The following is a 15,708-nucleotide window of genomic DNA, read 5'->3' on the forward strand; positions in this document are numbered from 1 at the left end:
TATGGGTCCCAGTGCCCAGCTGACCCACTGGGGTCAGGGACAGGGAGAGGCTGTTCCCTGGGAAGGGTGATGGTGACAACAGCCGGGCCCAGCCGGCCCGACACACAGTGACACATGGAACACACCGACATTTGCTACATTTAGCACTTGCTTCCCCCACTGGCAGGGAGAGGCATTCCCTCAGGATCCCTCAGCAAGGAGGGGACCAGCAGGAGCTGGGGCTGCCCGAGTCCCCACCCCTGGGGGAAGTGCCCTGGGCATGGCTGGGCTCAGGCTGTCAGAGAACTGGCCCTGAGAACACCCCCTTTACAGACAGGGTCAGTGGCTCAACCAGGCTTATTGGTTTCCTCTTTATCTCCTGCTCCCCATCACAGGCCACCCTCCAAGCAGGATGGCAATGGGGGACAAGGATGAGGCAAAAGGGGCAGACCCCAGCCTGCTTGGTATTAAACAGGCTGGTGCACGCTGCTCCCCACAATCTCTCCAAAGGCCTCCTCCACAGACTGGGCTCATGAGCCTTCCACTCAAACCCCACGAGTCCACCCTGCCAGCCCCCGCCCCTCCCCCCCAGGGATATCACAGGAGGGTCCCCGGGCCTGAGCACAGACACAAAGAGCCAACGAAAGAGCGACAGCGGGCAGCTCTGGAGAGCAACGCTGCTGCAGTGCCCGCTGGACAGTGCTGGCCCCGTGCTCTCTTACCGGTATCCTGTAGCAAGAGCCCTGCTCAGAGCCCCAGCACCCACCCTGCCCCAGGGAACAATGCACCAATTCGCATATCAAGCCTTGACAGTGATAGGGGTTCCCGGTGACCCCCAGAACCACACGCCTGCTGCAGCCTTGTTGCTTATTAACTACAAACCACCCCCCCACACCATCCTACCCCCCACCCCACCCACACGCCCGATGGCTGTGACATCCCTGTTGAGCCCCTGCCGCTCACAGGATGGTCACTCATCCGTTTGTCCAAGACTGGGTGCTGATTCCCTCCTTCCCGCACCCCTGTGTCTTCCCGCTATCATCCCTGTGAAAGTCCCTGCCCACCCCCAACAATGGGAAGAGCCTCAGCGCTCCTCCCATGCCCCACTGACAAAGGGGGGGCGCAGTGCAGAGTGCCCGGGGAAGCAGCCCCCAGCCCAATCATGGAAGACGTGAGGGGGAGGGGCCACCATGCCACACAGGGTCCTTCCCGGCTGCCAAGCCGGGGCCTTTCTGCCTGGCTCTATGTCTGCACTCTGGCCTTTCCTCCAGGGGTTAGCTATACGTCGCAGCCTCAGTATCAGTGAGTACTAGCAGTGTGAGTATTTTTTGCTTCGGGAGACATGGCTCCTGGTCCCTTTTCACACAAAAAAGGAATCCCCTCCCCCCTGAACCCCATTCGCCAGTGGGGCGGGGAGGCAGGGGTGCTGACATCATCGTTGCAGGCTGTACAGAGCGGAGCAGCGTCATGATGACCAGCTGCCCCCTCATTCCCGCTGAGCCCTCATCAGACACAAATTTCTATTGCTGTGGCCAGGACCATCTGCCCTTTGCCTTTGTCCTGCCGCCCGTCCGTCCGGCTAGCTCCTCCCGGGGAGGACAGGCCTGGCTCGGAGGCGGAGAGCCGGGGGCCGCTGCCTTCCGTCAGGATGGTTCTCTTGAGCGGGGTGGGGGTGCAGGAGCTGGGCGTCTCATGGCGATGGGGGCCGGCGGAGAGCTTATCTCCAGCATGCTTGCGGGAGCGGTAGGAGGGCCGGCGGCGCACCTCCGACATCAGGTCGTACTTGATGAAGTAGAAGACCTCCTTGACGGGGCAGCGCTTCTCGGGGTCCAGGGCCAGGAGGCGCTGGAACATGCGCAGGGCATTGTCTGTGAAGCGCCGCCATTGGGATGGCAGGCCTGCCAGGCGCCCCTTCTGCCACCGCACAAATTCCTCAAAGAAGGTGTCCGAGGCAGCGGCTGCCTCCCAGGGGAAGTTGCCGGTCAGGACGCAGAAGATGAGCACCCCGAAGGCCCACACGTCGATGCTGGTGTCCACCGCGAAGCCCTCGGCCCGGCCGGCCTGGCATACCTCGGGCGCCGTGTAGGGTATGGTGCCGCTGATGCGCTTCACCCGGCAGCCCACCTTGCGGGTCATGCCGAAATCGGCCAGCTTGACCCGGCGGCAGTCGCGGTCAAAGAGCAGCACGTTCTCCGGCTTGATGTCCCGGTGCACCAGGTTCTTGCTGTGCACGTAGTCCAGGGCCAGGCCCAGCTGCTGCACACAGCGCTTCACCATGTCCTCAGGGAGGCCCACCTGCAAGGGCAGACACAGTGCATTAGCAATGGGCACGGGGATGGGGGTGCCGGGGGGGGGGGGGGGCATTTCCACATCACTGCTGCGACCCAGGGGCCCAGCCTGATCTCCAGCACATGTGGAGTTGGACAGGCAGGCACTGGGGGTTTAGCCACAGAACTACAGAAGCGAATGGATTAACAGCAGGTTGGCTCTCCTGGGGACTGTCCCTGACTGCCAGGCTCCTCACAAGGTGTATGGGCCCCGTCACAGACACGTCCTGTTGGCACATTTCAGGTCACACAAAGACTCTCCCCTTAGGAGCTTGAATTAAGGAGGTCCTACTATAATTCCTTTATCAGTGCTTAAGCTCCTCCTTCCCCAGGCCTCCACGTGGCCTCGCACAGATGGAAGTGTGTCACTCCGAAATGGCACATGCCCATGCTCCTGGTCACTGTGGAGATGACTGCCCGCCCCGAGGTCTGTCCCAGAGTGGGCCCTTCCTGCCCCCCAAACAGCTTTGTGGCTCTTCTCTGGTCAGTATCCGGTAACGAGCTGCCCAGACCTGGCCGCACCATGGACATTCTGCTCAGCCTCCCTGCTCCGTGACATGGAGCCGTGGCTCTCCTCTACAGGCACGTCCCCCATCCACTGTCACCCCCCAATCCCAGGTAAGGTCCCCTGCTCCCAGGGCTGGACCCAGAAGTCAATTGGCAGCAGGATCTCAGTTGAGGACCTTCTCCCTGAGAGAGGCCAAGTCCAGTGCAAATGAGTGGAGATCCACCTCAGCTTCTCCTCCTCTCAGGTCTCTCTCTAGTGCCTGTTAATCCCCAACAGACCACGACACCCTGGGAGGAGGCTGAGGCGTCGACTCCATGCGTTCTCCAAGGCTGGAACATCCATGGAAAAAAATTAGTGGGTGCTCAGCACCCACTGGCAGCCAGCTCCCCCTCACAGCGCCTCCCACCTGCCTGCTGCCCCACCCATCAGCGCCTCCCCCTCCCTCCCAGTGCCTCCTGCCTGCCGCAATCATTTGTTTCACTGAATCGCATCATGCAGGAGGCGCTGGGAGGGAGAGGGTGGAGTAGGGATGGGGCACGCTGGAGGGAGGAGGCAGAACTGTGTGGGAAGAGGCGGGGAAGGGGCAGGGGCGGGAAGAGGCGGGGTGGGGGTGGAGGCTTGGGGGAAGGGGTGGGGTGGGAGCAGGATCTGGGGTGAAGCTGGGGTTGAGCATCCCCTGGGCCTGGAGGAAGCTGGCTGAGAAGACTGATGGAGCTGGAAGGGCTGGCTGAGGAAGAGATATGAAGGGTGCTTGGCCGAGGCAGTGTGAAAGGGAGGAGAGGAGGTCATGGTGTTCATGTGGGAGCAGGGAGAGGAATTGCTTAGGGTGCTCTGGGGTTGGACAGGGTAAGAGGGAGGAGACTGACAAAAGGGAAGTCTAGGCTGAGCTTCAGGAGAAATATCTAAGGCAGAGAGGTCCGGGGGGCCAAGGTCCTGGAGAACAACCCTACACTGGCCACTGGGTCGGGAGGGGATGGACTAGGTGACTTAAAAGGCCTTCTCTACCTCTAGTGTCTCTGATGAGCATTGCCTTGGGTCCCTATCCATGTGCAATGCAGAAGCTGGGCAGAAATTTGGAAACTATCATCATCCTGAAATGGCAGCCAACAAACTGTTTCCCTCCCTCCCACACACCAAGGGCTTGAGAGGCGATCAGGTGGCTGGTTAAGAACTGCCAGCCACTCAGGCAGGGCTGTTGAGTTCAGCAGGGGTGGGGATACAGTTGTCCTTCTTCTCCAGGGGGCAAGGTCCTTACCGCTCACCACTACCTTGGAGACCAGTGCAGGCCTGGTGGAACCAGTCCAGAATGCATCGCCCAGGGGAGATCTTAGCCAGAACCCAGGCGAGTCTGAATCCCTGGGCCAATTGCAGACACCAATGCCAGCCTTCCAAAGGTCAGACTGGTGAGGGGCACACAGGGGCTAGAATTTCCTGGGTCACAAAGGAGAGGGCATTTCAAGGACTCATCTCCCTCCCCCGCCCCTCCCCCACACATACACCCTGTCTCTTGTCTTTGCTAAAGCACCTGCTGAAGCTGTATAATCACATTTTCCTTTATTTGCTTTACATTACGATTTCATTACACTTCCAATTCAATTATGTCTAATTATATTTGGGGAGATCTCTTTCTACTCTTTGGTCATCCTTTCTCCTTGGTTCTCTCTCAGTTCTGTCTGCTTATTCCTCCTCCCCACCATGCCTTGTTCCTTCAGTGCAGAGAGGGGAAATGTTTTATGATCAGAGCAAGCAGTACTATATGTGCCATTGGGCTAGCTCGCCCCAGGAGGTGGCTATGAACCTCTGGTCACTGTTGAGCCCTCCCTACTTCCATAAGGATAATGAATCATAGTCATTAATTTCTTATCTTCATCTAGCACCTTTCAGGATCCCAAAGCACTTTGCAAATCACTTCACCCGCCACTGAAATGCGGCCCCCTCTGGGGTGGGACATGCCAGCAGTTTAACAGCGCACAGCATCATTAGGCAAGGGTTTAGGACAGGAAGTGATGCATAATGCACCCAGTTGCAACTGCAGGGCAAGCATAAGCAGGAAGGTTGTAGTGACCCCAGTTAGTATTTAACAGCCCTGCCCTTGTGAAAATTGCTACAGGCTCATTAACAGGACACAAGTGGCCAGGGGCTCAGCTTTGTCTCATCTGAAGGCATGCTGCCCCCAGGGGTGAGGTCTGATTGTAGAGTCGGGGGCAAGAGTGCCCCCTACTGAACACCCTGTATATGCGGGAGCCACTAACACTCGGGATGCTCCAATTCAGAACTCTCCACTCACTCTCACCTTGCCCAAGTAGAAAGGACCCACAAGGTGCTAGCAAGAGGAGAACCAGGCCCAGGTGCTCTCAGACGGGAATGTCAGGGCTTTCCTGTGGCAGTATTGCACTCAGGCACCCGCCAGGCCTGAGCCTGATCTGCTGGCTCCAGTCAGCACCCTTGCTTAGCACATGAGATCACAGCTGGAGGACAGAGTCTGCCTTTAGGTCTCTGAGTAGCAGAGGTAGGATGGGGGTCAATGGAGAAGGTGGTCTTCTCGTGTAGGAAAGGGGTCTGTTGTGCAGGGGAGCTGGGGCAGCCCCAGTTGAGGGCCATGGGTGTTAAAGCTCAGACTCCACGGGGGCAGGAGAGAGGTAGCCTAGGGAAGCTTCCTAGCTGGTACCTGTGGCGGAATTATGTCAAAGAGGTCCCCGCCAGGCGCATACTCCTGAGCGAAGACATAGCAATCCTCAGTCTCAAAGACCACGTCGAAGACCTTGATGATGAAGGGGCTGGAGGAGAGCGTGTTGGTGATGCTGAACTCCCGCAGGAAGTTCTTCAGCTTCGTCTTGCTCTTGTTCACGAACTTCAGCGCCATTTTGGTGCCTACAGGGGAAAAGGCTCAGGAGAAGGCTCAGCAACATAGGGCTCCTCCCAGACCAGTGAGGAGTTTGGGGGGGGGGACACAACGCTCCCACAAGAGCTCCCAAATTCATGGTCCCCAACTCAGGCCCCACCCATCCAAGCAGTGAGGTCCCAGCAGGTGCTGCTCTCCCTACCAACCCAGCTCTACGTGGCGCTTGTCATGGCCTGGCCCACACCCACTGGACCTCTGGAGAGGCATGGGCAGGAGACACTGGCCTTTGAGCACAAGGACTGAGATTTTCCTGTCCGTTTTCAAGATTTTAAAAAATGTTCCCATCCCAAATCAGAACAAAGAGTTGAAATCTCAAAAAAATGTTCAAACTGAAAGTCCGGGGGGAAAAAATTGATTCGGGTCAGTGGAATCGTTTCATTCCCATTTTGTCAATTTTTTCAAGACCTTTTTAACTCTTGTTAGCTTAAATTTCTAAACAAAAAGTTGTTTTGAACCAGAAAGGTAGAATTTTTCATGTTGAGTTTGACACTCTTTTTTCAAAAATGTTTTGAGTGGAGAAGTTCATTGACGACGCCCCTTTCCCAGGAAACGTGTCCGTTTGGATGAAAACCATTTCATTGAAAAATTCCTGACAGCAGAGCTGGGGCCAGTAGCTGGGCAGGGACACTAACAGGAGCACCTGGCATCCTCCCCAAAGGGCTTTGCCCCCCCAACCCAGAACTACAGAACAGCCTCAAAGCAGCAAGCCTGGTCCACTGGGAGCTGTACAGAAGGAACCGCCCCAGCCTCAGCCCACCATGGAGACCTCCATGCCTATCCTGTCAGCTCACCGGGGGCAGAGGACTGTGGGTGTGTCAGGGAAAAGCCAGTGGAATGGCACACAGAGCGGATCCCTGTGGCCACAGGCCCTGGTAAGAGGCAAGCAACAGGCCATACCTGCTACTCTCCCAGTAGCTGGATGCCCCCTGGCTGTGGGTTGGGGAGTGCACCCCTCATGCCAGTACAATTTCTGCAAGCAATACCCTTTGACTTAGACTGGGGATGTGGCGATAACGAGTCGAGACCCAGCCTGCTTCAGGGGTCCCTGTCTGAGCAACTCCTCACTCCCCCATGAGCTGAACCTAAGCTGGGGTACAGGAGCCTGACACTTCCTGCAGCTGGCATGGCTGGAAATATCCCGAGGTGAGCCACTCCCAGTGGGCATCAGTCAGCCTGCAGCAAACAGGCGCCAAGCCAAACAGGAGGGACAAGAATCCTTGTACTCCCGACCTGCTAACAGGTCTGGGCTGAATTTCAGATGGCTGCTCAGTTCCTCCACTCCAGCCGTGTCTCCCCTCCCCGTCCAGCCGCTCCCAGCCCGTGGCTCGCCAAGCTACCAACAAGCCCTGCCTGCCCAAATGCCCAGGCCTGGCCACTAGGAGCTGAGCTGGCCTCACCTGTGCTTTTGTGGGACACCAGGTCCACCTTGCCGTAGGTGCCCTTGCCGAGCTCGCGGATGAGGTCATAGTGCTTGTTGATGTCGGAGCCGGAGAGGGTGCGGATGGCCAGCGACTGCATGTCCTCGGTGATCAGGGGCACTCCGCAGCAGGCCAGCTTGCGCGACGGCTCCTGCTCGATCGAGCCAGCACTCATCGTCGCACTGCAAGGCAGAGACGTGGTCAGGGGCATCGCCATATGCTGCCACGCCTGTGGGCCTGCCACACACAGTGCCTGGCACCCGCTGTCCTGTGTGGCGCTGGGCAGAGGGGAGCCTCATGAACCACTAGGGGAGTTCTTTGGGGCCTGGGGAGGGCTGCCCCTGCAGGAGCACAGAGACCCACTGTGCTGGATAATTCCCCACCCATGTTGTACAGAAACAGCCCCTCCTGTCATCAGTCTAAATTCCCACCCACTCTCTCCATGTCAGTCCTGGTCTTTGCCATCACTCTCACTCCTCTAATCCTTTTGCTGGCTCCCCTTCTCCATCGCCAGCTCCAGAGCTCTGCCCTCCCTGCTCATCTGCCCAGGCTCCATCTCATCAGCTCCGTCCATGATGCCCCATTGCCCTCTTTGTCTGCAACCCCCGTGGCCGTGCTGCCTTCCGGGCCACCCCCTATACATGGAGCCTCCACCCCCCAATCCAGGCTGGCTGGCTTCTTTAAATCCCCCCAACAACCCCCTCCCTCCCACAAGGCCTGCCGTGGCTGTAGCCAATATCCAGTGCACTTATCCACCTCGTGAGTCAGCTGCTCCCCTCCATAGAAGGAAAGGTCAAGCACTGGGAGAGGAGTCAGGACTCCAGGACTGATGCAGGGAATTCCAGGCAGGTGGGGGGCACAGGAGGGCTGAAGTGTGTGTGTGTGTGCACCTGGGCATGTAATTTAGGTATTCTTGTTAATATGATGTGTATTGTGCTAGGTGCTGTACATTATTTATTAGGGGTATTATGTTAGCACCAAGGAGCCCTGGCCCTATTGTGCTAGACACTGTACATTATTTATTAGGGGTATTACGGTAGCACCAAGGAGCCCTGGCTCCATTGTGCTAGGTGCTGTACAAACACAGAGCAAAGCAGTGGTCCCTGCCCCCAAAGAGCTCAGTGTGTATGACTTTATAGAGCTCCCAAGCACAAGTGACTGTCCATGCGATCACTCGGCCTGCATGTTACACCCCTTTCCCTCTCCCCTCAGCTTTTCAGTTTGTCAGCTCCCCAGGGCAGGGACCATGTCCCTGGCTATGTTTGGAAGTGTGGACTACGTTGCAAGTGCCCTGTGACAGGGCTTTCTCCTGGGGTCTGCCAGACTTGGTACAACTCTGCACACATCTGCCCCTCCCTGGGGCTGGCTGTGAGCCGTGCTATAGGCAGCAGGGAACTCAGAGGGTCAGGGAGAGCTTGTTCGCAGAGGGGAGAGCAGGAACTCAACCGTGGCAATGTCTCAGCTGGCTGGGGATTTCCATAGCATCACCCACAATGCTCTGCTTCAGAATCTGATTGAGGTCACCCTCATTGTGCTGAGGTGGGACAGAGAGCAAGGAGGAAGAGGTGGCTACTTACCAAACAGTGAATGTTGGGACACCACAATAAGGCTGTTTGGAAAGGCATTGGTGTTAGCACCAGAGGAGCATCTTTACCAAGGGCAGCCTTCAGTGAGCAGCTGTCTGAGCACATATGATTCCATCCTGCAGGGGGCAGTGGAGCATGCCCACACCCATGCTCTTGTCCAGCAGAATGGATGCTCTTGTGGCTAAGGTCTGGCACTGGGTCTCAGGAGATTGAGGTTCAATTCCATGCCCTGCCATGGGCTCCCTGTGTGACCTTGGGAACATTCTTTGACCCCTCTTTGTCTCGGTTCTCCACCCAAACAGGGTATGGCTGTAAAGCAAGGAGAAGCCTACAACAGAGAGTTTCAGAGCCCAGGTTTTCAGGCCTGTGCAGTGGCACAAGAAAGAGCTGTGTAGCCATATGGGCTCAGGCTCTGACACCCTGTTCCAGGGGAAAGCTCACTGGAGTGGGGCTGAAGGGGCCTGAGCTGTGTTCCTCACTGCCACGGACTGGCTGCATGACCTCGGGCATGTCTCCTCACCTCACTTCCCCAGCTGGTGAAGGGGGAATTATATGTCCCGAGCACTAGATCTGTGTGTGGAAGAAGAGCTAAGTATCATTCTAGAATTTGCTATACAATCTCTGCTGGGGCCGGGGGGAAGTCGCCTGGCGCTGGGGTGGGAGGGCAGGCCAGCAAGGTGGATTTGTCGGGGCCCACGTACCAGAGGATCTAGGCACCAGGAGAAAGTTACAGCTCTGCTGCTTGTCATTTGGGTTAGCTGTTGTTGCCAGGTCTTTAGCCTTCCCACAACACAGCATTACCCTCACCCCTGCAGAGAGGATCCAGATGCCAGCAGCACACAGCAAAAAACAAGATGCTGTGAGTTATCCCCGCGACACTAGCAGCATTTGTGCTCTGAAAGCAAGTCAGACCTGGCTGGGGGGATTCTGGGCACCTCAGCTGGCACAGAAGGGCAAGGATTGACGAGTGCAGGCCCAGACAATTTCTGAGGGGGGGCGCTTGGAGCTGGCCAGGATCTGAAATCCAGGAGATCCTGGGTTATAAACGGAGAGCCTTTGCGCAGCAGCAAATGCACAATGAAGGCCAGCTGGTGCTTGGAGCTTTAAAGAGCAACCCCCCCTGCTATGCCAATGGGTTTTCATTCACAGAAAGATAGGACCTGATTATGTAGAGAGCTGCCTCCAACCCAATCCCTTCCCCTAGGACAGCTGGTACCACCTATGATCTCACAGCACCGGACAAAGAGACACTAATTAAGCCTCACATCACCCTTCCAAAGCAGGATGGGATCTTTTATCCCCATTCTGCACATGGGAACACCGAGGCACAGAACGGTGATGTAAACTGCCTGGATTCACACAGCAAGGGTGAGGCAGAGAACCAGATCGCCCAGCTTCCAGGCCCGTGCTCACACCACTAGGCCATCCTGCCTCACAGCATTAAATAATCCCCTACAATGATTCTCTCACCAGCTTGAGTGTAGCAAGGACTAGTGTTGATGTGCGGCAGCCTTTGGATGCCATGGTGTACTTCCTCTAAAGGAAAATAGTCTGTGCCCCCTCCCCCGGACCTGCCCCCTCCACACATACTATGCTACTGCTGCTACAGGAGACATCAATCAGCCCCTGCGGGGCCAGCTGTGTAGCTCATGGCCCATCCTTATACAGTGTGACAAAGCTGCTTTCTCAGTTTGCTGGCTGGTTGAGGGATCTGGTAATGGGCTGTCGAATTTTTCACTACTGGGTTACTGGTTCAAATCCAGCCCAGATATGTGCTTATCCCATGAAATGGTTGAGGAGGGGTCTCTGGCACTTCCTCCCATATCACAAAAATGCCACTGATTGCCCTCTTGTTGGTGGTCTCCAAAGGTTAAATGAGGACTGGAGAGGGAGCTACTGCCTGGCCCTAGCAGCAGGCACAGGGGTGGTTTGCAGGAGAAGTTGCACAGCTGCTGAAGATAATCCAAGCGTTTCATGCTCCAGGACTGTCCTGCAGCCGGGTGCCCATCGACAGCACAGAATTCACTCTGGAAATCACTTTAGTTAACAGCAGCGTTCAGGCAGAAGAAACCAACGCTGCAGTAAAACAAGCCCCGAGACAGCTTCCCGAGCGCAGTATCATGGACCCTGCTGTTCCTGCTATGAGGTAAGAAGCAACAAGCCCAGCATACACAAACTGTGACCAGAGCCTGTTGCTACCCTTCACCAAGGAAACCTGGGCAAGGGAAGGCAGTGAAATGAAAACAGAGAGATGCCCCCTCCCAAGTCATGTTCTGACACGCTGCAGCTAATGTCCTCCACAGCCGGTGTTCAAAAGAGGTGTGTGATTGCCAGGGAATGCACGGGTGTGTACAAATGCAAGAGCCGGGATGGAGAGGGGAGTGTGAGAGGGATGTGTTTAAGCGTGTGAGGAGTGTGTGTTGCAGAATGCCCGAGCGGGGTGAGCAAGAGAGGGGTCCACGCATGTGTGGGAGATCTTCCTGGTTTGCCTTCCCTCCCTCCCTGGGACAGAAGCAGGGTGCACCTTGGTTTGAGTTGTGTGCTACTGCACTTCCCCTTGAGCTGCTCTCTTCTTGGGCGGGTCCAGAAGTGCTGCAGAGGATTGAGTCTCTGTTCATCTTCTCCCACAACATTTTCCTCTGAAGGGCCCTGAAGGGAATGTAAGTCCCACTGGGGCTGTACCAAGCTCCCAAGTGCTGGGTACTCAGGGGTACATTGCCCCAGATGCTCAGCTTCTGGCTGCAGAGGAATCTGGGCTTTCCCCCATGCACTGGCCCTGCTCATTCCGCATTTCCCAAACTGGCTGTGGGGGTTCTCACTGGGGAATGCAAAGGGGAGCCTTTGAGAGCACTGGACAGCCAGAGCTCCCGAGGCAAGGCTGAAAGGCCAACATTTTCCAAAATGCCACTGATCTTGGTGACCTCCATTTTTGGGAGCGCCTGACTTGGGACACCAGGGGCTAGTTCCCGTCGGTGCTGAGCTCCTGGCAGTTCCCATCAGAGTCAAGGGGAGAGGCAGGGGGTGCTCAGCCCCTGGGAAATCAGGCCCCAAGCAGTCACAAGTCAGGCACCCAAGCTCAGTGGCCACTTTGACGTAAGTGGCTGGGCTGCCTGCGATTGCCATAGTACCGTATGGCCCCTGCCATTCTACAGCTCTGCGGAGCGACAGGAGGCTAGGAGGTGGCCAAGTCCAATTGGCAAACAGGGGGCCCAATTCGCCCCCAGGGGATGACATCAGTGGAAAGTACTGGTATTCCACAGGAAGAGCATCAAGACTTGGGAACCACCACCATGCTGGGGTGTTTGCCAGGCTGTTTCTTGCTCTTCCCCGGATCTGATGCTGCTTTGAGGTGGCGCTGAGGATCACCCAGGGCACAGAGGGCCGTGGGCGGGGAAGAAATTCAGGCTGGATGCTGAGATTAGACTGTCAGCTCTTTGGGGCAGGGACCAGCTGGTTGTTCTGTGTTTGTGCAGCACCTGCCACAACAGGGTCCTGGGCCACGTTGGAGGCTCCTACGTGCCACCGTAATACATCTAATAAATAATGTACAGCACCCAGCGCCAGGAGAGCCTGGTCCACGACTAGGGCTCCTAGGTGCAACTACAATTCACATACTAAATAATAAACATGGTGGGATCACTTGGGGTTGTCTACTGATGTTGGAGCCCTCAGGTTGGCACGAGCACCCCTCTGGGACATCAGCATTCTGGGACTGTCCCCCAGGGGCCTTGGTGAAGGTGAGGCAGACACCCTGGACCCCAATGGGCAAACACAGACCGTTCCATCTCAGCAGCCACTCAGCCACTGCTGCCTAGTACCAAAACCACTGCCCAGACGCCTCAAAGGGGCAGGGGACGTTAACTGAGGTGGAATGAAGTGTCCAAGCTGTCTCATTCCGTAACAACTGAGTGAGATTCCATCGCCAGGCACCAACATGCCCTGTGTAGCTCTGTGATGACTTTCAGCTCTGCCCTCACCACTGCTGGACACTCCCAGCCATCAGCACTGGATGCTGGAGCGCATCAGGTCTCAGTGTGGCCAGGCACCTCTCCCCTGAGTGCTCTTTGGGGAAAGGGCTGTCTTTTCATAATACAGACTGGGCAGAATTCAATTTTATTTTTTTATCCTTTCCACAGATGAAATGGATGCGAATTTTTAACCATTTAATTTTTTTTAAATCAATTTACATTTTCACAGTCGTGGAAAATGGAGGGGGGGTCAGACAATAATTAATTCATGATAGGAGATGTTGAGATTCAAAAAGTTAAAGCTTTATGACCATTAAAACACATTGTCTACAACACATATCAAAATAAATATCCTTCAATCAAACTCTAATAAGTTCTCAAGCTGTGTTTTTCTTACTGTGTCTCTCTGTACATTTCAATTACTATCCATGGCAATATTCTTAATCGGTTTGAGTGTGTACGGTGAAATGGACATTTACCGATAAAAACCTAATACTCCCAAGCCTAATGATGTGTGTGTACAGTGCCAAGCACAATGGGTGTCAATCTAAAGCCAAGGCCTCTAGGCACTACCAGAACACAGCTGACCACAATTATAATCCACCTCAGCACATCTGTCTCCAGCCAAACCTCCAGCTTCAGCAGCCTAGCTGAACTAGACAGCACTTTTACTGGGACAGAAGGGAAGGGTGTGGGGAGAGGATCTTACACCTCTCACTTCCCTGCTTTTCCCCACTCCATGGTGAGCTTCCATGTTATCCCACAGCGACTGTTATCCTGCTGTGGTTGTGCTGTCTGATGACTAGTTACCATTGCTACTCATTCACACAACAGTCAAGTGAATCCCAGGACTTAATTACTGGTCATGACGGGGTGTGTACCCTGCACAGACCCGGAAGGGGTTAATGAGGCCTGGGAGGCCAATGATGTTATGTGGCTGCACGTGGAGGGGGGAGCCAAGTTTAACTGACCTTGATGCCCAGCTGGGAAGAAGCAGGCGGGTTAGTAAAAAGCCAGAAGCTGAGAGCAGAAGGGGGCTGCAAGGAGAGAATCTGCAGTCACTGTCTGGGAACAGACAGCTGGTGAGGAGGAAACCTGTGGGGAGAATAATCCCTGGGACCCTAGCCTTGAAAGAAGGGCCAACCCAGAGAAGCTGTGGGGAATAAGGCCTGAGAGAGGCTGAGTACAAAGAAGCCCAGGGAAACAGCATCTAGGAGTGGGACTGTGCAGACCTTGGCTGCCAGTTGCAGGATCCTTGGGCTGGACACCAGTGTAAAGGGAGGGCCTGGGTTCCCCTACCACCCATTGGAAAAGTGGCATGAGCCCAGAGTCTGGGGACAGAGCCCCGACTTAAGGTCTAGAAATTCTTTGTGGGACTTTTTATTTGTTGAACCTTGTTGCCCCAAAAGGAGCAGACATAAATCTTGTGACCTGGCTGGAGGGCCAAGCTGGTGGAGGAGAGACAGCAAGGGGCGCCACACGGGGAGACACCTGGCCACACGGAGTGCTATGGGTGACCACCTTACACTTGTTCATACATAATACATGAATTTTTAGAATCCAGGTACACTGATTACATAGTGTTTACACTGGAATTACTCTGTCATGTTGCAGCCGCCTTCCAGTTACAGGGACTGGTGATAATGAAAGGTACACAAAGCACAACCACCACAGAACCTCAGTGATTGCTGTAGAACTGTTGCATAACTTCACTGTTTTGACAGTGTAGCTACAGCGTGACTGCACAGCGAGTGCAGCAGAACTACAGGCAACTACCTTGTCATTGCAGCATAAATACCACCCCACTGTGTTGTGGCTGTAGTGCAACTACAGCATAATTACAGTCACTAGATTGTATCACCCACTGGGATGGGACAGCAGGATTTCACAACCGTCCTGGCCACTCCTTGGGGTGACCTGGGCACCCAGCAGTCCCCCATGCATACTGCAGGGTAACCTCAAGAAACGATGCCAACACAAAAGGGAATTAAGTCCCACCCTTCCTTCTGGCCACTTGGATCTAACTGGCATGGTCCCAGCCACACAACCAAGCAATAGGAGGCCAGCCTTGGGATATAAAGATACGAAAGCCCATGAGGCATCCATGCAGCAAGAGGATCTCATGGACAGCTGGGGCAGGGAAGACTTTCTAAGCACCACTTCAAAGGTCATGCAGTTGTAAAATAGCCTTGAGAACAAGCCAACATCTGCATGAAACCCCACTGGATGGATCCATCCTGCATGGCCAGTCCAAAGTCTCCTACCAATGCTGACTTGCTCTTAAAGCAAACCTGAGATGGATTGCTGGGGACCGTCTCTTCATTGGTTCTTCAAAGTCCTGCTCTGGGTCCATATCAGGGCAGCAGAGACCCCACGCAGCCCTGATGGAGAGCTATTAACAAATAAATGGACGGGTTTGGTCTATATGCAGTTTTTGCACGGCTTTCACCATATCAGTTTAGAAACAGATATAGCTCGAGTAGTACCAATCCCATGCGTGGATGCACTTACATCGGTATCAAGGAGCTTATAGCTGATTCCCACATGGGAAGGGGAATAAATTATATTGAGAAATGGCAGCTTTATACCGGTACAACTGCAGCCATACTAGGGAGTTTTAACCAGTATAATTATAGCAGTAACAAAAATCACACCCCTAACACACAATTAGACTGGCGCAAAACCTGTATGCAGAGCAGGGGGAAGAAATGAGGGCAGTGCCAGAGTACTGCAGAAAAGCAGATGCTGTAGCAATCTTCAGATCGAAAAAAAAGAGTGATCCTGACAATAACTGCCCCTACATCTCACCTGACTTTCAAGTAAATAATGAAACAAAAAATAGTAAAGCATCCAAGGCCTCCCTCCCTATTGACCTGCACCACGTGTAGTCCCCAAGAAGGTGGACAATGCTATCCAACTCTGAACAGTACTGCTTCACATCCACTTTGGATTCTGCATGGCTGTAAATGGTCTCACTAGTGCAATGGCCAATCAGACCCCAAAGGCAGGATGGAAACATG

General features: G+C 54.8%; 1 protein-coding gene across 1 annotated transcript; it reads right to left on the minus strand.

Annotated features, from left to right (window-relative positions):
- Positions 1 to 1,485: 1,485 nt before the first annotated feature.
- SBK1 (SH3 domain binding kinase 1) lies at positions 1,486 to 7,309 on the minus strand. Its single transcript, XM_077829007.1, has 3 exons — positions 7,114 to 7,309; positions 5,483 to 5,685; positions 1,486 to 2,274 (listed from the first exon to the last, which is right to left on the minus strand). Exons 1-3 carry the CDS (start codon positions 7,307 to 7,309, stop codon positions 1,486 to 1,488), a joined length of 1,188 nt encoding a protein of 395 aa, XP_077685133.1.
- Positions 7,310 to 15,708: the final 8,399 nt, after the last annotated feature.

The sequence above is a fragment of the Eretmochelys imbricata genome, chromosome 10 (genome assembly GCF_965152235.1).
Source record: "Eretmochelys imbricata isolate rEreImb1 chromosome 10, rEreImb1.hap1, whole genome shotgun sequence".
Classification (NCBI taxonomy): Eukaryota; Metazoa; Chordata; order Testudines; family Cheloniidae; genus Eretmochelys; species Eretmochelys imbricata.

Bases quoted from the DNA above. Each gene is read 5' to 3' on its own strand.
- SBK1 (XM_077829007.1), bottom strand. From the start codon at position 7,309: ATGAGTGCTGGCTCGATCGAGCAGGAGCCGTCGCGCAAGCTGGCCTGC. The intron at 5,686-7,113 runs GTGAGGCCAGCT...TTTCCCCTGTAG, and splicing joins GGTGTCCCACAAAAGCACAG to GCACCAAAATGGCGCTGAAG. The intron at 2,275-5,482 runs GTACCAGCTAGG...CTGCCCTTGCAG, and splicing joins TTGACATAATTCCGCCACAG to GTGGGCCTCCCTGAGGACAT.